General features: G+C 40.9%; 2 protein-coding genes across 3 annotated transcripts; one reads left to right on the top strand and one right to left on the bottom strand.

Annotated features, from left to right (window-relative positions):
• The first annotated feature begins 331 nt into the window (after nt 1–331).
• ttc34 (tetratricopeptide repeat domain 34) lies at nt 332–7595 on the top strand. Its single transcript, XM_067527338.1, has 8 exons — nt 332–710; nt 1458–3240; nt 3479–3701; nt 4568–4760; nt 5081–5247; nt 5677–5950; nt 6113–6327; nt 6949–7595. Exons 2-8 carry the CDS (start codon nt 1523–1525, stop codon nt 7492–7494), a joined length of 3336 nt encoding a protein of 1111 aa, XP_067383439.1. The 5' UTR covers nt 332–710; nt 1458–1522; the 3' UTR covers nt 7495–7595.
• On the bottom strand, nt 4618–14797 carry alas2 (aminolevulinate, delta-, synthase 2). 2 transcript variants are annotated; one of them, XM_067527340.1, is made up of 10 exons: nt 14651–14797; nt 13329–13680; nt 13159–13251; nt 12831–13053; nt 12295–12479; nt 11894–12073; nt 10974–11138; nt 9635–9903; nt 8680–8842; nt 4618–4757 (listed from the first exon to the last, which is right to left on the bottom strand). In XM_067527340.1, exons 2-10 carry the CDS (start codon nt 13657–13659, stop codon nt 4732–4734), a joined length of 1635 nt encoding a protein of 544 aa, XP_067383441.1. In that variant the 5' UTR covers nt 13660–13680; nt 14651–14797; the 3' UTR covers nt 4618–4731. The 2 variants fall into 2 exon arrangements, with proteins under 2 accessions (XP_067383441.1, XP_067383440.1); XM_067527339.1 differs by lacking the exon at nt 4618–4757 and adding an exon at nt 7736–8383.
• Between the last annotated feature and the right edge of the window lie 563 nt (nt 14798–15360).

Here is a 15360-nt window from a genome sequence, read left to right as displayed (position 1 = left end):
TCTACTGTCATTTGATAAGAGATAGAAACACAAGATAGATTGGAAAGTGCAATTTATTTTTGCACATTTTAGACATGGGGGAAACAATGCACGCCTTTCCGGAGGTAGAAGATATTATCCTTCATCTCCCTTTCCACGCCCGTTTTTCACATTCAGCATTTCTAGAAACATTATCTCTCTGAGCGTGTTAAGTCAAAGGTACAGATTTGAAGCGATAACCGATTAATGCGAGAATGCTGTGAAACAGCGACATCCGTTACGTATCAGCGTTTAGTGGTTTCCACTGGCAACCGGACCCGTGCTCACGAGAAGAGCTCCCGCGTGACGGAAACATCATCCCGATAACAGAGGAGGCAGTGACAGGAGAAGTTAATCCGGATGTGAAGATTGCGGACTATTTATTTATTTATTTTTAATCTCCAATCTAATTTAATTTCCTTTCAGCTGTTTCAGACTTTTAAAAACTCCGCTTTTGTTGCATGCGCGCGCACGCGGCGTTGCCCTGGTAACACTGAACCGAGCGCTATTGAATTACAAAAATGGGGCCCGTGTTTTCTGTTCTCTGGACGTTCAGTTACACAACATGAACAGACACTGACTGTATCGGCGACTTAGTGTACCTTTTCAGACATTTAGAAAGTCACGGATTTAAGTCGGTTTTGATCACGTGCCGGTGGGTCTACTGTTGGCAATAAAAGCCAAAGGAGCAGGTAGGTCAGAGAAACCCAACAAACCCCATCCACACAGACAGAAGCGCTAATTAGCCATCAGAATGAAAAAAAAAAAAAAAACAGTCATTAAAATGAGACAATTATTGTTAGGCGTGTCTGACGACAACCGATTCCCCCCCCTTAGTTCCAAAGGGCAATATCCACAATAAACTTTTCTTTATGATAAACGGGTTGTTCCAACATTCTCGTAGAACTGTGACACAGCTTTCCTGTGATATTGAGTAACCTGTGTGTTCCGCTTGCGAACTACTTTGCTAACTACAGTGTACATGAATAACAACAATAATATTTAAATAACAATGTTTGGCTGAAAGTATAGTCAAGTATTTTTCATTTTAAAAATCCATAATAGCCTACTGCTGCAAAATAGCAAAGTGCATCAGTGTCAAACCTAGTCAAATAATATATCAAAATATAAGAGTTTTGTTATAAATCTGCCATAATTCTTTTCATCAGTGCTTTTTGACATTTCAGAGTAGGAAAGGCACATGTGTAAATAATAAAAGCAAAGATGGCTGACGTATGTTTAGTTGCTTGAGAGTAGAGATTTTCACTCATTGTCCCTGAATTGTGGGACAGATGCTAACACGTGCTTTTAGGAATGTCAAAATTTCTGCTCTGGAAAATACCTATTGTTTAAATACAATTTGCAGTGTTATTTAAATTGTTATTTCTAAAAATAAATTGAAAGACCAGATTATCCGTTTTTCTTTTTTTAACCCTCAGGTGACATCAATTACTGTGGTCCGGTAAATAAAGAAATACATATCCAGTGGGCCTGCAACCTGATCATGACTGCTCTGGTCCGACCTTCTGTCAATGTTTCAATGCTGTGTGAGGATGGAGACAAGTTTCTTGAGGCCGGAGAGCTGGGAAGAGCTACATCTCTCTACATGTCTGCCTTTAGGACTCACGCTGGCTCCACTGTGTCCCACATACGAAAACTGGAGAAGTCGAACCTGGATGGGGTGATCTCTACTCTAGAAGGTTGGCTTGACAGTCACGGGGAGAACCAACCTGCTGAAAGTCTTAATAAAGGCCTGGCTGCTGTGTTTCTGTCCACACTCTGCCCAAACAATCTGTCAGCCACCGTTTATAAAATGGAGTGTCTACTGCAGAGTGGAGGGCATAGTTGTGAGGAAATTTATGCTCGCTGCACAGCTTTGCTTGACGGGAAACGAAATCCTTCTCCAGAAGGTTCAACTTATGTGATTTTGGAGATAACTCGTGCTCTGGCATGCTTGTTTTCACAGCCTGATTGTATCAGTGGGCTGAAGCTTTACCTCGAAGCTTACCGGCATAACAAATTTGAAACTGTCAAACTGGTGAAGAACAGACAAAATCAACACTTACCAAAAATAGTGACAGCCTTTACAGACCAACTATTGTGCATACATCCCTCTCTGGTAGTTGACAGCAAGTGGGCAGCATCAGTAAAGGAGAATGAGAAGCTTGATGCCGAGGCTTCTTCCACTATTATTGAGTTTTTGTTGGCTATCTCAGCTGGTAATAGAGAAGTAAAGGAACTTCAAGCAGCGTATTTGTTTTCGACAGGCATGTTTGGAGATTCTGCAGAAGTGTACTCTGCTCTCTTGCATCAAAGACATTGTCAGAAAATGTCAGAGAGTGGCATAGACAAGTCCTTCAAAGATGAACCTGAGAGAAGAGCTCGCCTCTTAACAAGTTTAGCAGCTGCCTGCTTTTTAGAAGGTGGAAGGTCCACGGAGGCGTGTGGACATCTAGGGGAGGCTTTTGAGATCCATGCTGCCACTGCCCGAATTTACTTTCAAAAGCTCTTTGCAGATCATGGTACAAGGGCTACAGCTTGCAATCATCTCCGTCAGCAAGCTGAGAGGGGCCTGTATGCTTACAAAGAGGGGGTACTCAGCCATTCAGACCTGCGGTCCACTGAAGGAGTTGAACTCCTGGACCCTGTGATCACTCAGTTACGGACCCTGTGCCACTTAGAGCCTGACGGGGGAGGCAGAGAGCTGCGGGTTCGACTGGCTGATTGTCTCCTCCTCAGAGGGGAACACAGAGAGGCCCTCTCGATCTGTAGCCAGCTAGCTGCTGCCCAAGGTCAGCAAAGCTATCAAAACACAGTGCAAGTTCTTCGTGGATATGCACGACTTCTATCTGATGACCACAAAGGGGCGTTAGAAGACTTCCAGGCCGTCATTGAACACAACGCCCCCCACCCTTCCAGCTGTGTGCGAGCACTTTGTGGCAGGGGGCTCCTGCGCATGATAGGTGGTCTGAACTACCTCACTGCTCTAGACTATGTGACAGCCAGTGGGCTGCAACTTCAGGAAACAGCACTAACTGTTCGCTGCTTGGTGCCATGGAACTACAGAGGGCTGCTGTTTACTGTTTTACTGGAGCAGGGACGAGTCATGCTGGAGCGGACTGGAGATTGTGAATTCAGGTCCAGATCGAGTGACGACTCTAAGAAGCTACAACAGGAGGGTCAACCACAAGCCTCATCAAAAAGAGACAACCACAGATCCGAGTATGATGTTTGTCAGGGTCCTGGTGTTGTTGATGCTGATGATAACGATTGCGATAATGATGTGCAGCTGGATAGAATATAGCTATTGTTCATGTTATTAGTAACACACACAAGTCAAAATGTCTGCACCTTTCCAAACTCACCTTTCCCAGGTGATTTATCTAGTTGTGCCATCTCAATGCCATTACAAATTACAACTATTCAAAGCCCCTATTCATGTTTTATCAATTAAAAACAGGACTCCCGCTGGTGTACAGTGCCTGGCTGCGCTGTTGATAGAGCTCCAGTCGGGTGCCGATGGGCCTCAGATCCTTTCAGCAGATGCCTTGTATCAGCTTGGGCGGGTAGAAGAAGCCTACCGGCGACTACTTTCCATTAGCCCCACCAGTCCTCGGGCACCCATTCTGGCTCGCCTCGCCCTGCTGCAGCTACACAGAGGTTTTCTTTATGACACCAATCAGGTATGTAAAGTGCAATGGGTATACAGTAGGCAGTGAATTAAAAAGTGCTCTCTAGAGGTATCTTTAGTTTATGTGTTGCATAGATTTTATGAAAATATCTTAGAAACACCCAATGTTTTGCAAAGGCTTTTTACATCAATACAATATTTTATCCAGTTTCAGTGGCTTGAGATAAGATGCTGATACCCTGACTAAAAACCAGAGGAGCCTTTTCAAAATAGTTATCACATTCACTATTCAAACACCTATAGAATCTATCAAATTGCAAACACCTTCAAAGTATTTTCAACAAACAACGAACCCCAAGGACTCATTTATACTCCCTCAAAGTAGAGTTTGTTATTTCTATATCAGTTGATGTGGCCTTTTGTCCAACGTTGTGCAATTCCAAATGAGTATACAAAATCTATTCTTGTTCTCTTACACTAATCACAGGAACACATACAATATATATTAGAGCATAGCTGCAATATCATAAACTACTGAGCTATCTAATAGACAAGAAAAACATGAATATAATCTAATCTCCTGTTGAATAATCCGCAGCCAATACATCCTTTGTCTCAGACTTTTTCTTTCATTCATAACTTTAATTGATGATGAAAACACTAGGATGAACAAAGTTCTAAACTTATCGCTTCATATACCATTTTTTAAAATATTGAAAATGGTTCAAAACTGACTTTACACACTAGTCTATGTCTTCATTGTTCACAGACAGCTTACAGAGTTGTGTCCAGGATTTGAAAAACATTTTATTTTGTATATATGGTGAATTGGATGATGAGTATCTTTACTCTTTACCTGTACAGCTTTTATAGTAAAAGAGATAACACATTTCATATCCATGCTGTTTTGTTCTGCAGCTGTTGAAAAAGCTCATCCAGTGTGGTGATACCAGCTGTTTGCGCCCCCTGCTGGCAGTGGCACAGCAAAAGGATCGAGTGCTGCTGCAGGGACACTGCCACTGTGCAGCAAAGCGCATCCTGGAGGGGACAAGAGAGGAGGGCAGTGTCCGGGAGGCTGTAGCTTATCTGTCCATCGCTATCATAGTCTCTGGTGATTACAGTTAGATTAGGATAATTAGGGGTTAGTGATGAAGAAATATGTTTGCACAAACAGAAGATTTGCTTTTGTGACTTCAGTTCAGCAGAGATATGTGTCTTTTAATCAACACAAAGTGAAAGACTTTAGACATAATATTTAAACAGAAGACAGTCAGTGAGTGCAGTAGTCTGTATATGTGAAGCCATTTCTATGCATGTTCAACAACTCTACTAAGCTCTAATGGATCTTTGATCAGGGCTTTATATGTATAACTATGCAATTAGCCAGTAACAATTTTGAAACTAATAAATATAGTAATTGTTTGATTCAAGGTGGTGAGGCGACAGACTCCTTGCTGGAGAGAGCAAGATGCTATGCCCTGCTGGGCCAACGAAAGACGGCCATCTTTGATTTTAGTGCCATTCTGAAGGAGCAACCAGCACATGTTCAGGCCCTCTGTGGAAGAGGCTTCACATATCTTATGCTGAATCAACAGAAGGTATTCATGCATTATACCACTCAGTGTTATAACAGTGTTTCATGGCTCAGAGCTTAAAGAGTTTATTCCTACAATCAATCAACTCCCAAGCATTCTTTTTGGCATACAGTTATTATTGTTCTGATTTTTTTTTCAATATGTAAGACTTAATAGTTTGAAAAAGTGAAATATTATGTTTCACAGCATGACTGTGGCTATGTTAACAGGGAAAAAGAAGTAAAGGATGCTTCATTAAAACCTTGCAGAGAACTCACCTAACACTAGGAATGATTTTGGTAATTAAGGCCCGCAAGATCTCAGGGGATGAGTTGCTGTTATCTGTTCCTAACATATTTGAATTTATGCAGCTAAGGCTGAAATAATTTGTTCAGGGGCAGCTGTAGGGGATCTTGTCATTAAATGCAATATTCAAAATTTTCCTTTCTGCAGGAATGTACCAATGATATCCTGGCAGCACTTCAGATAAACTCTGATATAGTCACCAAAGACATCCTGACCCTCAAAGACAAGGCACGGAAGCTGGTCTGTGATTGGTTGCATCACTTCTCCCGGACCAAACTGTCAGATATCCTGGTCTCCAGTGCTGTGCCCTACCATGAAGAACTGCTGAGAGAGGCTTTTATAATCAGCAGGGCTCTGATGAGAACTGACTGCAGAGACCCCAAGTGGCATCTTCTCTATGTGGACATACTCTTTGCCAAAGGTGAGATGAAAACTTGCCAAAATTTGCAGCTTGAATTTTCAGTGCGATCCTTGATATCGCTCAAAATGATCCCTCTGTTCCACAGTTCCCTCTGTAATAAAATAGTTTAATGTGCTGCACCTTGTTTGCAGTAATCGTTACTCCTGTCGTTTCCTGCTTCAGGAGACGTTAAGGCAGCGAGTGCTCATCTGTGCCAGGTGTTTGGTCAGGAGCCAAGAGATGCAGTGGCCCAAGCTAGGATGGGTGTGGTGGAGGCCTGGCAGCAGAACTACTGCAGCGCAGCTCGCAGGCTCAGCAAACTGAGTGAGGAAGATCCATCTGGTCTGGGCTTCTTGCTGGCCCTGATCCCAGTCAATCAGCGGAAATGTATGGCACAGGTACAGTAAGCCTACATGCAGGAATCTCAGATTTTAGTATTCAAAATACCTTTTTTTTTTGCTTTTTTTGTTATTGTGCCATCATCAGCAAATTAGTTTTATCACTGAGGTGCAAAAAAAGTCTCATGTCTCTTACTTCAGACACAAATGGAATTTAGCTGCAACTTTCACCTGTCATTAAACAAGGAAAGGTACAATAAACTAACCAATTAAAATTCTGTATGCAGTGTATAATACAGTACATTAGATTATAAATAATAAACTCACTCGGGCACTGAAGAGATTATGAAATATAATCATTTGTTGTCTGTATTGTGATTATCATCAAGATCCTGTTTTATTTCACCTGCATGAATTTTGGGATAATCCCTTCAGCCTTATCTCTTTATGTGACACTGTTTTTATTTCCTTTACTTTTTATAAGCCAACTAACATCATGGTAACTAAAATATATGAAGTTGAAGTTGCTTCTTTATCAAATTAGAAGGGTCTTTGAATGTGTCAGTATTAACAAGACAGAGTAACCTAATCTTTTTGTTTTCTTAAATATTTTTATTTAAAAAATTCTGCACTTAAAAAGTCATAATTATTCTTATTTGCCCCACATCAATACCAAAACAGGCAGCAGCACAGGAGGCCAGCAGTGTGTCATCAGATGGCCACTGGAATCAGGCCCTGACCCTGTTGACTGTGGCAGTACAAGCAAAGGACAGTCACAGACACCAGTATCTTCGCCAAAGGGCTGCCTGCTTCGCACAGCTGGGCTCACATGAGCAGGCCATTGCTGACCTAGATCGAGTTATCCAAAAACATGTTGGATTTGACTCCCGCTGTTTAGACAACCCGCAAGTCTGGGTGGAGGACCTGTGTCGACGGGGTTGCAGTCTGGTGCTCTGTTCCAGAGAAAAAGCCGCTCTGGAGGACTTCATTCGTGCAATGGAGTTGCACAGAGATCAAGCCATTAAGTGTGTGGCAGCTGGCCTGGGGAGGGTGCGTCTGGCTGAGTGCTTCCTGCGCGGGGCACTGCAGCACTATGGGGAGCAGCAGCTTAGTAAGGCCTGGACGTTGATTGAATGTGGTCTTGTTATGGACAGTGATAACACAGAGCTCCGCAGACTGAGGGCAAGGGTCAAAAGGGAAGTGGCCAGTCCCTGCAATGTCAACTAGTGTAGATTGTCAGAGAATTGAACAGGAAACGAGCTTAGTCCAGCTGAGCTTATAAAACATGTGAGTGCCTGTGCCTTCAGATGATGATCCTAATCTTCCACAATTTTATAAGACATAATGGATGATTCATTGAGGACACAGCGTTTTGGTGCATGTTATGTCAGCTCGTTTGTAGTAGTACATTTTTTGTTAATCACAGGAAAAAATATAACGAATATGAAAAGTGCAAATGAAGCGTAAGACTTATCAACTCCACAACTTTAATGAACATTTTATTATCATTTATTATATAAACCAGTTAACTTTGGTGACTAATCCTTTTTATGATCAAAATATTAATTACTGTGAAAATGGCAAAACACAATGGCCATGATTATATGGTATAAAGGAAAGCAGGCAACATCAAACTAGACAGCATAGTTTAATTCAAACCATCACACCTAGATAAAAAATTTATGAAAGTGCCTGATGTGCAGGTTTTATGCTTTTAAAAAGGAGGCACAAATTCCTTCAAACATATCCATGACACCCAACAAACGTAAGCATGCCTAATTGCAGGAAAATTTCTATAAACACTGGAATAAAGTCCCTTATATTAAAGACATATTATTATAAAGTGAGTACATTAGTTTACTTCCCAGTGAGGTTGGACTTTAATGTCAAATATAGCAATAAATGTATCCATATACTGTAGATTTAACTAGTGTTAAGAAGCTACACTGGTTTTAGGCCAACACAGTAATGTATTGTGGTTCCATGTTGCCGAAGTAGGATTTCTCCCACTCACTCATGAGGTCAAAGTGTAACGGGCGGTCACAGAAAGTGCAGGAAGCCGTAGCTGGGATGTTGAGCATGAGCCCTGCCTCCTGCCACACATCCACCAGTTTTTCTGTAAGTTAAGCATCGATATTTATATGGTATCCATGTGCAGTTAAATTGTAATATTTCTATTCTAGTTCTCTGTCCTAAAACTGTCAGCTCCAGCCAACACACTCTATTGTTAGGGTGCATTATTTATAAGCACTACAAAGTATTGCCATTTTTACTGCATTGCAGTATTTGATGACAGGTGGATGCCAAGAGGCCAGTACTTTTTATGTGTACCTGCCAATGTCCTCCCTTACTTCTATTAGATGTTTACTAAAATAATGCAGAACTAACTGCAGCAAGAATCCCCACACTTACCCACAAAGTACTCCATCATGGCAGGATTGTGATGAGGAGATGGAGCCAGGCGGAGCAGCTCCTCACCCCGAGGCACTGTGGGGTAATTGATGGCCTGAACATAGATGCTGTGTCTTTCAAGCAGGGTGTCACACACCTTGGTGTTCAGCTCAGCATTGCCTACCTAGAAAATGTAAAGGCGACATTAGCTGTTCAGTGGAGGCTCCCAAAATCAGGTTTTATCCTAAGCTTAGGAGTCAAGACTAGCAGGGCAGTTCACACAGTCTTTGGAGAGTGTGCCTGTGCATTAATAATAGAGCTTTTTCTAGCAACCAGTTTAATAAGCAGTGTATTTAAAAACACAGTTAGGTTACAAATTGGTCACCTAATTACCAAATCAAAAGTGCATTCGAAAAGAAAACAAACATTTGTCTTTAATCAATAATTTAAATATGTATTTACAATATAAATGCAAAATCCTTTAAATGCAGAATAAATTAGCTAATTGAAAAGTAGACTTAGTGCGACTCAATTGCATCTTAACTGAAACATGAAAACATTTATAATTTTTCTGGGTATTACAGTTAACATTAGAGCCTTTTCAGTGCCTAATGCAAGAACCACTCATAAAAACAGTCTTTTCTAACTGCAACATAAGCGAATAAACAGCCATGCGGCTTTTACAATTTGTTTTTTGTAGGCTACTTCATTTACTATTATTTTGTTAGATACAAACAAGATTCAAGTGTGATCCAGTCTTCCAATACATTATGAACACAGAGACTTCCTTTCTCCACTGAGGCAAACACAATGTGAAGTTCTTCTTTTTACTCCTGTGTCGCATTTTTGTGAATGAATCTTAAATGAAACAGAGCATATAGCTTTATATACCATGTAATGTTAGGGCATTTATATACTAATGATCAATTTATGACATGTTTGGGCAGTTGAAAGCAGCAGGGCTACATCTTCATACCCGTATGGGGATGATGTGGCTGGGACAGTTGACCACAGGTAGGCCTTTGTCCATGAGCAGCTGCCTCATGTGTTTGACATTCCTCTGGTGGGCTCTGCGGAGCATTTGGCCCTCAGGGCTCTTCAGGACCCGGACGGACTCCAGGGCTCCAGCCAGGACCATCGGTGGCAGGGCTGTGGTGAAGATGAAGCCGGCTGCGTAGGAGCGCACTGTGTCCACCAGAGCGGCGCTGCTGGCTATGTAGCCTCCCACACAGCCAAAAGCTTTTCCTGGAACAGTAACAGATGACAGAGGGCACATGAGGTGAGGAGATGGCAAATAATTAGTTATAGGAAGTACAACGTATTGTACTTCATGGTAATTCACTTTTTCAATGCTTACATCACAGTGGGGATACATTTTACTCCCATGTATGACAAGCAAAGTTACATTGCAGCTGACTATTTTTCTGTCCCATTATAACATATTATACATTATTATATATAAAACTACCCAGCAGAACACAAAATGATATGTCGTACGATGAATAGAATTATATTAACAGAATAATGTAACATTAGGAAAGTAGCCATTCTATTTAAGTATTTTGTAAATTCATGCTTTTGCATTTACATACACTAATGTGATTGGATTCTTCACTAAAGACATATTAATAAATCTTAATATGTCCGTAGTGAAGAATCTGATCAAGACTTTCTCTTTCACTCTATAGTAAAATATCAAGTTTTCTTTATTGTGGAGATGTAATTATGTGTTTAAATCTTCATTGTAAAGCTCTATGACTTTTTCAAACATAAACTAAAGGTAGATAGTTTACACTGCCACTGTTGTATTTTGAATTCCTAAATACTAACACATTTAAAATCGAGTGTCATAATCCAGAATTATTTTATACCTGATGTGTAATTGACAGGGATTTTTCTACCTAAAACCTCACAGTCATCATATAGCTGCACACAGCATCAACTCCCTGTTGATGGCTTTATCAGTTCAGCCAGAAACGGAGTAGAGCCGCCACCCAGCTGATAAAACCTTGGCTTCCATCCTCTCCTATCCTCATTTAACCAACACTGGAGTAGTATCAAGCCAACTATTGCTGCCGTGGCAGCAATACCAGTGTCAGTTAGTGTAAAAGAGAGACTGTTTTTGAGAGTTGTCCAAGAAGAAAGCCGGACAGTTTGTATGCGTTTGACTTGCCTCAGTGTGTTGATGGATCACTGATGTTATCAGTGTGGCAGTTGCCTTAAAGGTCTATGATAAATCGGATAACACACATTTCATATCAAAATAAAGATAAAGTAAATCCTCAAAATATGTTTTTAGACCATGAGCTACTCACCTAAGGTCCCAGACACAATGTCAATTTTGTGCATAACATTGTCCCTCTCTCCCACTCCAGCTCCATGGGCTCCATATAGACCCACAGCATGAACTTCATCAACAAATGTCAGGGCTCCATACTGGTGAGCTACATCACACAGCTCTTCTAGAGGACATATGGCCCCTGAGAGATGGTATAATTAGAACAGAGCGTTATAGACAATGCTGGGATATTATAGAAGGAAATGTCATCACCATGTAACATCTAGCTTGGAGAGAGCTCTTCTGATTATATTTACCTGTTTTACCTATCTGCAATTTATACACCATTTCCTATCAAAACTATCTTTTGAATGTGTTTTCCCTGGATATGATTTCAATCACCCATTAAGTCAACTTTACTTTGCTCTTTGTTCTCAGTGGTGTGATATCACAAAGAGAAATGGAGCTATGAGTGGAACATTTCCCCAGGGTGACAAATGACATATACCGCTGACTGTATAACTGCAAATTGCAGAAATAAAATTACAGCAATGCCTGCTTTCTTTTTATTAGCTATGAGAATTTATATAGCTGGTTTCAACTGGCTTTTTCCTTCATTTAAGACAATTACAACACAGTGGGCAAAAGGGATTTTGGGATTACTTTCATTAGCAGGAAATAATTAAACGTGTTGACATTAGATATTTTCTTCATTATCACAAATAACGGTGAATTAATGTAAGCCCTGCAGCCACCAATAGCCACGCTAAAGAGAATCCTTTAAAATACCACTTATATAACACATGAGTGTTAAATGTGAAAAATGAATTGGAACGCTCTCTCTCTGCATACATTCACGTAGGTTGTTCTATCCACTACAAATTTAACTAAATGTACAGATAAATAAATCCGAGCAATCTCTACTCTCAGTCCAATTTGACATTTCATGGATATTACCGTCCATTGAGTGCACAGTCTCAAATGCCACTATTTTGGGCGTCTTGGGGTCTGAGTCTTGCAGTAGTTCCTCCAAGTGTCGGCTGTCATTGTGACGGAAGATGAAGCGTTTGGCTCCGCTGTTCCTGATGCCCTGAATCATTGATGCGTGATTCCCTGCATCAGAGTAGATCTCGCACCCTGTGTGAACACATCATGAGACCACTGTAGATGACTTCCATCTAAACAATATCAACCCTAAAATATTCATCTTTTATACAATTTATGAAACTGGGGGTATATGTTGTTGTGGAATACTGTATGGTCCTCTGAATATCACTACCGAACAGATTTTTTCATTACTTTGTATTATTGTGTTATTAATCTGACCTGTGCCTCAGGGATCAAGAGTCAGGATTTACCTGGCAGCATCTTAGCCAAAGTAAAGAGGGTGGAGTCATTTGCTACAAAGCAAGAGGAGAACACCAGAGCTGCATCCTTTTGGTGTAGCTGGGCCAGCTCCTTCTCCAGAGACACATGGAAGTTGCTGGTGCCAGAGATGTTCCTGGTTCCACCTGCTCCTGCACCGTGCTTGTCCAGGGCATCTCTAGAAACGTTCAGAGCAAAAAGATATGATACATGACTAAAACTTCACTCCAAAAACCTCACAAAAATCTGAAATTGGTACCTAGTATATATTATAAATAACAAATAATGTTTATTCAGTTCTATGCAAGAGGTCTTTGTTTCCACTATGAAAAAAAACACTATGACCACAGCTTTGAAAGAAAAATGCATTGTCAGATACTGCAAAGACCTCCATTCACTTGCACCTTTACTGGATCACGTGAAAAGGATAAAAACAAAGATTTGTCTTGAACTCGTTGTTAAATGACCTGAGATTGTACAGTAAATGACCTTTTCTGAAGACATTTCTCTTTCTGCTGTTTTACTTTACCTGATTGCCCTTTGGACCTGTGGGTGTCGACTCATTCCCAGATAGTCGTTGCTGCACCAGACAGACACCTGGGAGCCCGCCCGCCCAGCTGCAGAGTAATCTTCTGCAAAAGGGAAGACCTCAGCACTTCTGTTCACCGTCTTGAAGACTCTGTATGTGTGGTCCTTCCTTTTCTCAGCTATCTTCTCAGTAAAGAAGCGGTCATAGTCATAGCTGGGGCCGACTGCAGGAGTAATAGATTTTAAATCAGTTATAGCACTCAGTTAACAGTTGCCTGAAAATACTTCGGCCTCACTAAATGACTGCATTGAATGCTTTCGGGCCATACCCATGTTGTCTCTAAGGAAGTGGGTGACAGTGTTGGTTTCTGCTGATGTTGGGAGGATTGAATCCTTAAAATCCTTCAACAGAGAAGTCAAACCTGTAAAAGGAATTCGGGTCCGTCAGTTTGAACATAGTTACTCTGATGATGTATTTGTTCATTGCAGCATATCGTACCTTCTTTTACATCCTCCTGTACTTCCGGCCTGGCCTGGACCATCCCAATCTGAGAGCTGACGAAGGGACATCCCTTTGATACAGACACAGCCACTTGTGTAGCCATTTGTGCAAACATCTTCCTTTGGTCCACGGTGGGAATTTGGTGACTCTTAACTTTGGTGGGTGAGATGCTCAGCTTCTCCTCTAGAGAAGCTGGGCCGCTCACTGTCATCTGGCGAACAATGATCGGGCACTGGTCGGCCAGAGACAGCAAGGCAGCTCCTGTTCCCCTCAAAGCTGGCTTAGGAACTGACTTCAGAAAGGGGCAGTGATGAAGAAACGCAGCCATGGTACTCCTGTTGTTCTTACTCTAATTTAAGACAGAAAACAGAATAATTTTATTCAATGAAACTGTAAAGGTTGCCTCTGTTTCATTCCATTTAGTGTGTAAACTTAAATGCCTCTTTAGAAAACCAAAAATCGAATCCCCAGATTAGTCAGATGAATTGAATTTTTGTAAAACTAAAATCCTATCATAGTTTGAATGGTTAAACATGTTCAAAGTAGCCAGAGATGTATGTAGCTAGAGTTCACTTTAGTCACAGAGAGCAGTGGGTGCCTCTTCCAGGGTGTGGCAGGTTTCTGCTGCTTATCTTTCCTCTGCAGGCTCTGAAGTCCTGCCCTGACAGATGCCATCAACTGAGGCTGATTACTGCAGTGAGTTTCATATAATCCTCTATCTCAGCAGGGATGAATCGAATTCTTATGATTATTAACTTGTTTCCCTGCTGTTAAAAGGCTTTCAGACACAGAAGGAAAAAAAAAAAACAAAACAAAACAATTTGTGATCCAGTCTTTAACTTCCTGATAGGTGCCTGTGTGTAGTTATGTTTCCAAACAGTGGTTGGCAGATAAGACAGTTGTTGTGGTGTGAAGTTTTTTTTACAATATTCTGTCCAGCATCTTTGCAATTGAAACAACACAGGCCTAAGGTTAATTTTATTTTTGTATTGTTTTTGTTCTTAACTATTTATTCCTTGCAAAAACTTTACCCCAAAGTAGTTTTTAATGACTGTCAGCAAATACGCTGACACGCTGCATGTATGACATGTTCTCTATTACGGGAATAAATTACTATCATAATAACACTGCTTCAAACAAAACCATCATAGCAATAGTATAATTGCAACTAAAATTCAACCATTACTGAAGTCGAAAGGAATAGTAAGTAACTTATATGTTTTTTTAATGATACAAATTACATAAAATATAAAAAAGGTTAACTAAATGTACTAATAATAAAAATTACAATCAAAAGTGAGTAGCGTCAGTGAGCTCACCTGTTGACCTGCACTGAGGACGAACTTCAAAACAGCAAATAGACAGATGGTTAGAAAGTGTCAACACTTGGTCAGATGTTAAAGAGCATTATGCAATCAGCTCTGCTCCCACCCCTCAGAAATGTCAACCCAAAAGTTGTCTGTGGGAGGTGCAACGTTGCTGATAGGGTTCCGTTAAAGTTGTGTCTGTCATGTATAAGAACTTTATTGTGGTCACAGCTGTTCAACCAGTGATAATTGGTTGAACAGCTGCATGTTGGTTAAACAGCTGTTGGTTGAACAGCTGCATGTTTTCACAGCATGCAGTCTCCTTTTGTTATGTGTGGTGATAATTTACGATAACCAAACCAATCTAATTATTAAATGTGATATGTTAGTATCATGACTGAGCTTGGCCCATCTGATAAAGGTTAAAAAAAAGCTACCTCCAGGGAAAACCAAGAAAATTAACTTTGAGTTAAATTCTTTTTTTGTCTTGTCAAACACAGAACAAACTGTTTTTTTTTTAAACACACTTAAACACAGAACTAAGTGGTGGGGGCCCTGGTGGCTCTGTGGTAGAGCATTGTTCTGAGATGTAGAAGGCCGAGGGTTTGAATCTCACCCCAAAAGGTGTGGCCCCGCCCGACCCCGGATAAAAATGTGAGGGTTGCGGCTGGAAGGGCATCCGGCATAAAAACACGTACCAAATCAACCTGCGGTTCGCACGT

The sequence above is a fragment of the Channa argus genome, chromosome 13 (assembly GCF_033026475.1).
Source record: "Channa argus isolate prfri chromosome 13, Channa argus male v1.0, whole genome shotgun sequence".
Lineage (NCBI taxonomy): Eukaryota > Metazoa > Chordata > Actinopteri > Anabantiformes > Channidae > Channa > Channa argus.
Note: the sequence above shows the minus strand (reverse complement) of the source record. Positions and strands in the feature narration are given on the sequence as shown.

What these genes read in the sequence shown, in the direction of transcription:
- ttc34 (XM_067527338.1), top strand. Translation starts at nt 1,523, where the DNA reads ATGACTGCTCTGGTCCGACCTTCTGTCAATGTTTCAATGCTGTGTGAG. An exon ending in AGAGACAACCACAGATCCGA is followed by an intron (nt 3,241 to 3,478) that starts GTATGATGTTTG and finishes AATTAAAAACAG; the next exon opens with GACTCCCGCTGGTGTACAGT. An exon ending in AGCGGAAATGTATGGCACAG is followed by an intron (nt 6,328 to 6,948) that starts GTACAGTAAGCC and finishes ATACCAAAACAG; the next exon opens with GCAGCAGCACAGGAGGCCAG.
- alas2 (XM_067527339.1), bottom strand. Translation starts at nt 13,659, where the DNA reads ATGGCTGCGTTTCTTCATCACTGCCCCTTTCTGAAGTCAGTTCCTAAG. An exon ending in GACTGTGCACTCAATGGACG is followed by an intron (nt 11,139 to 11,893) that starts GTAATATCCATG and finishes ACCATCTCTCAG; the next exon opens with GGGCCATATGTCCTCTAGAA. An exon ending in CATTGTGTCTGGGACCTTAG is followed by an intron (nt 9,904 to 10,973) that starts GTGAGTAGCTCA and finishes TTACTGTTCCAG; the next exon opens with GAAAAGCTTTTGGCTGTGTG.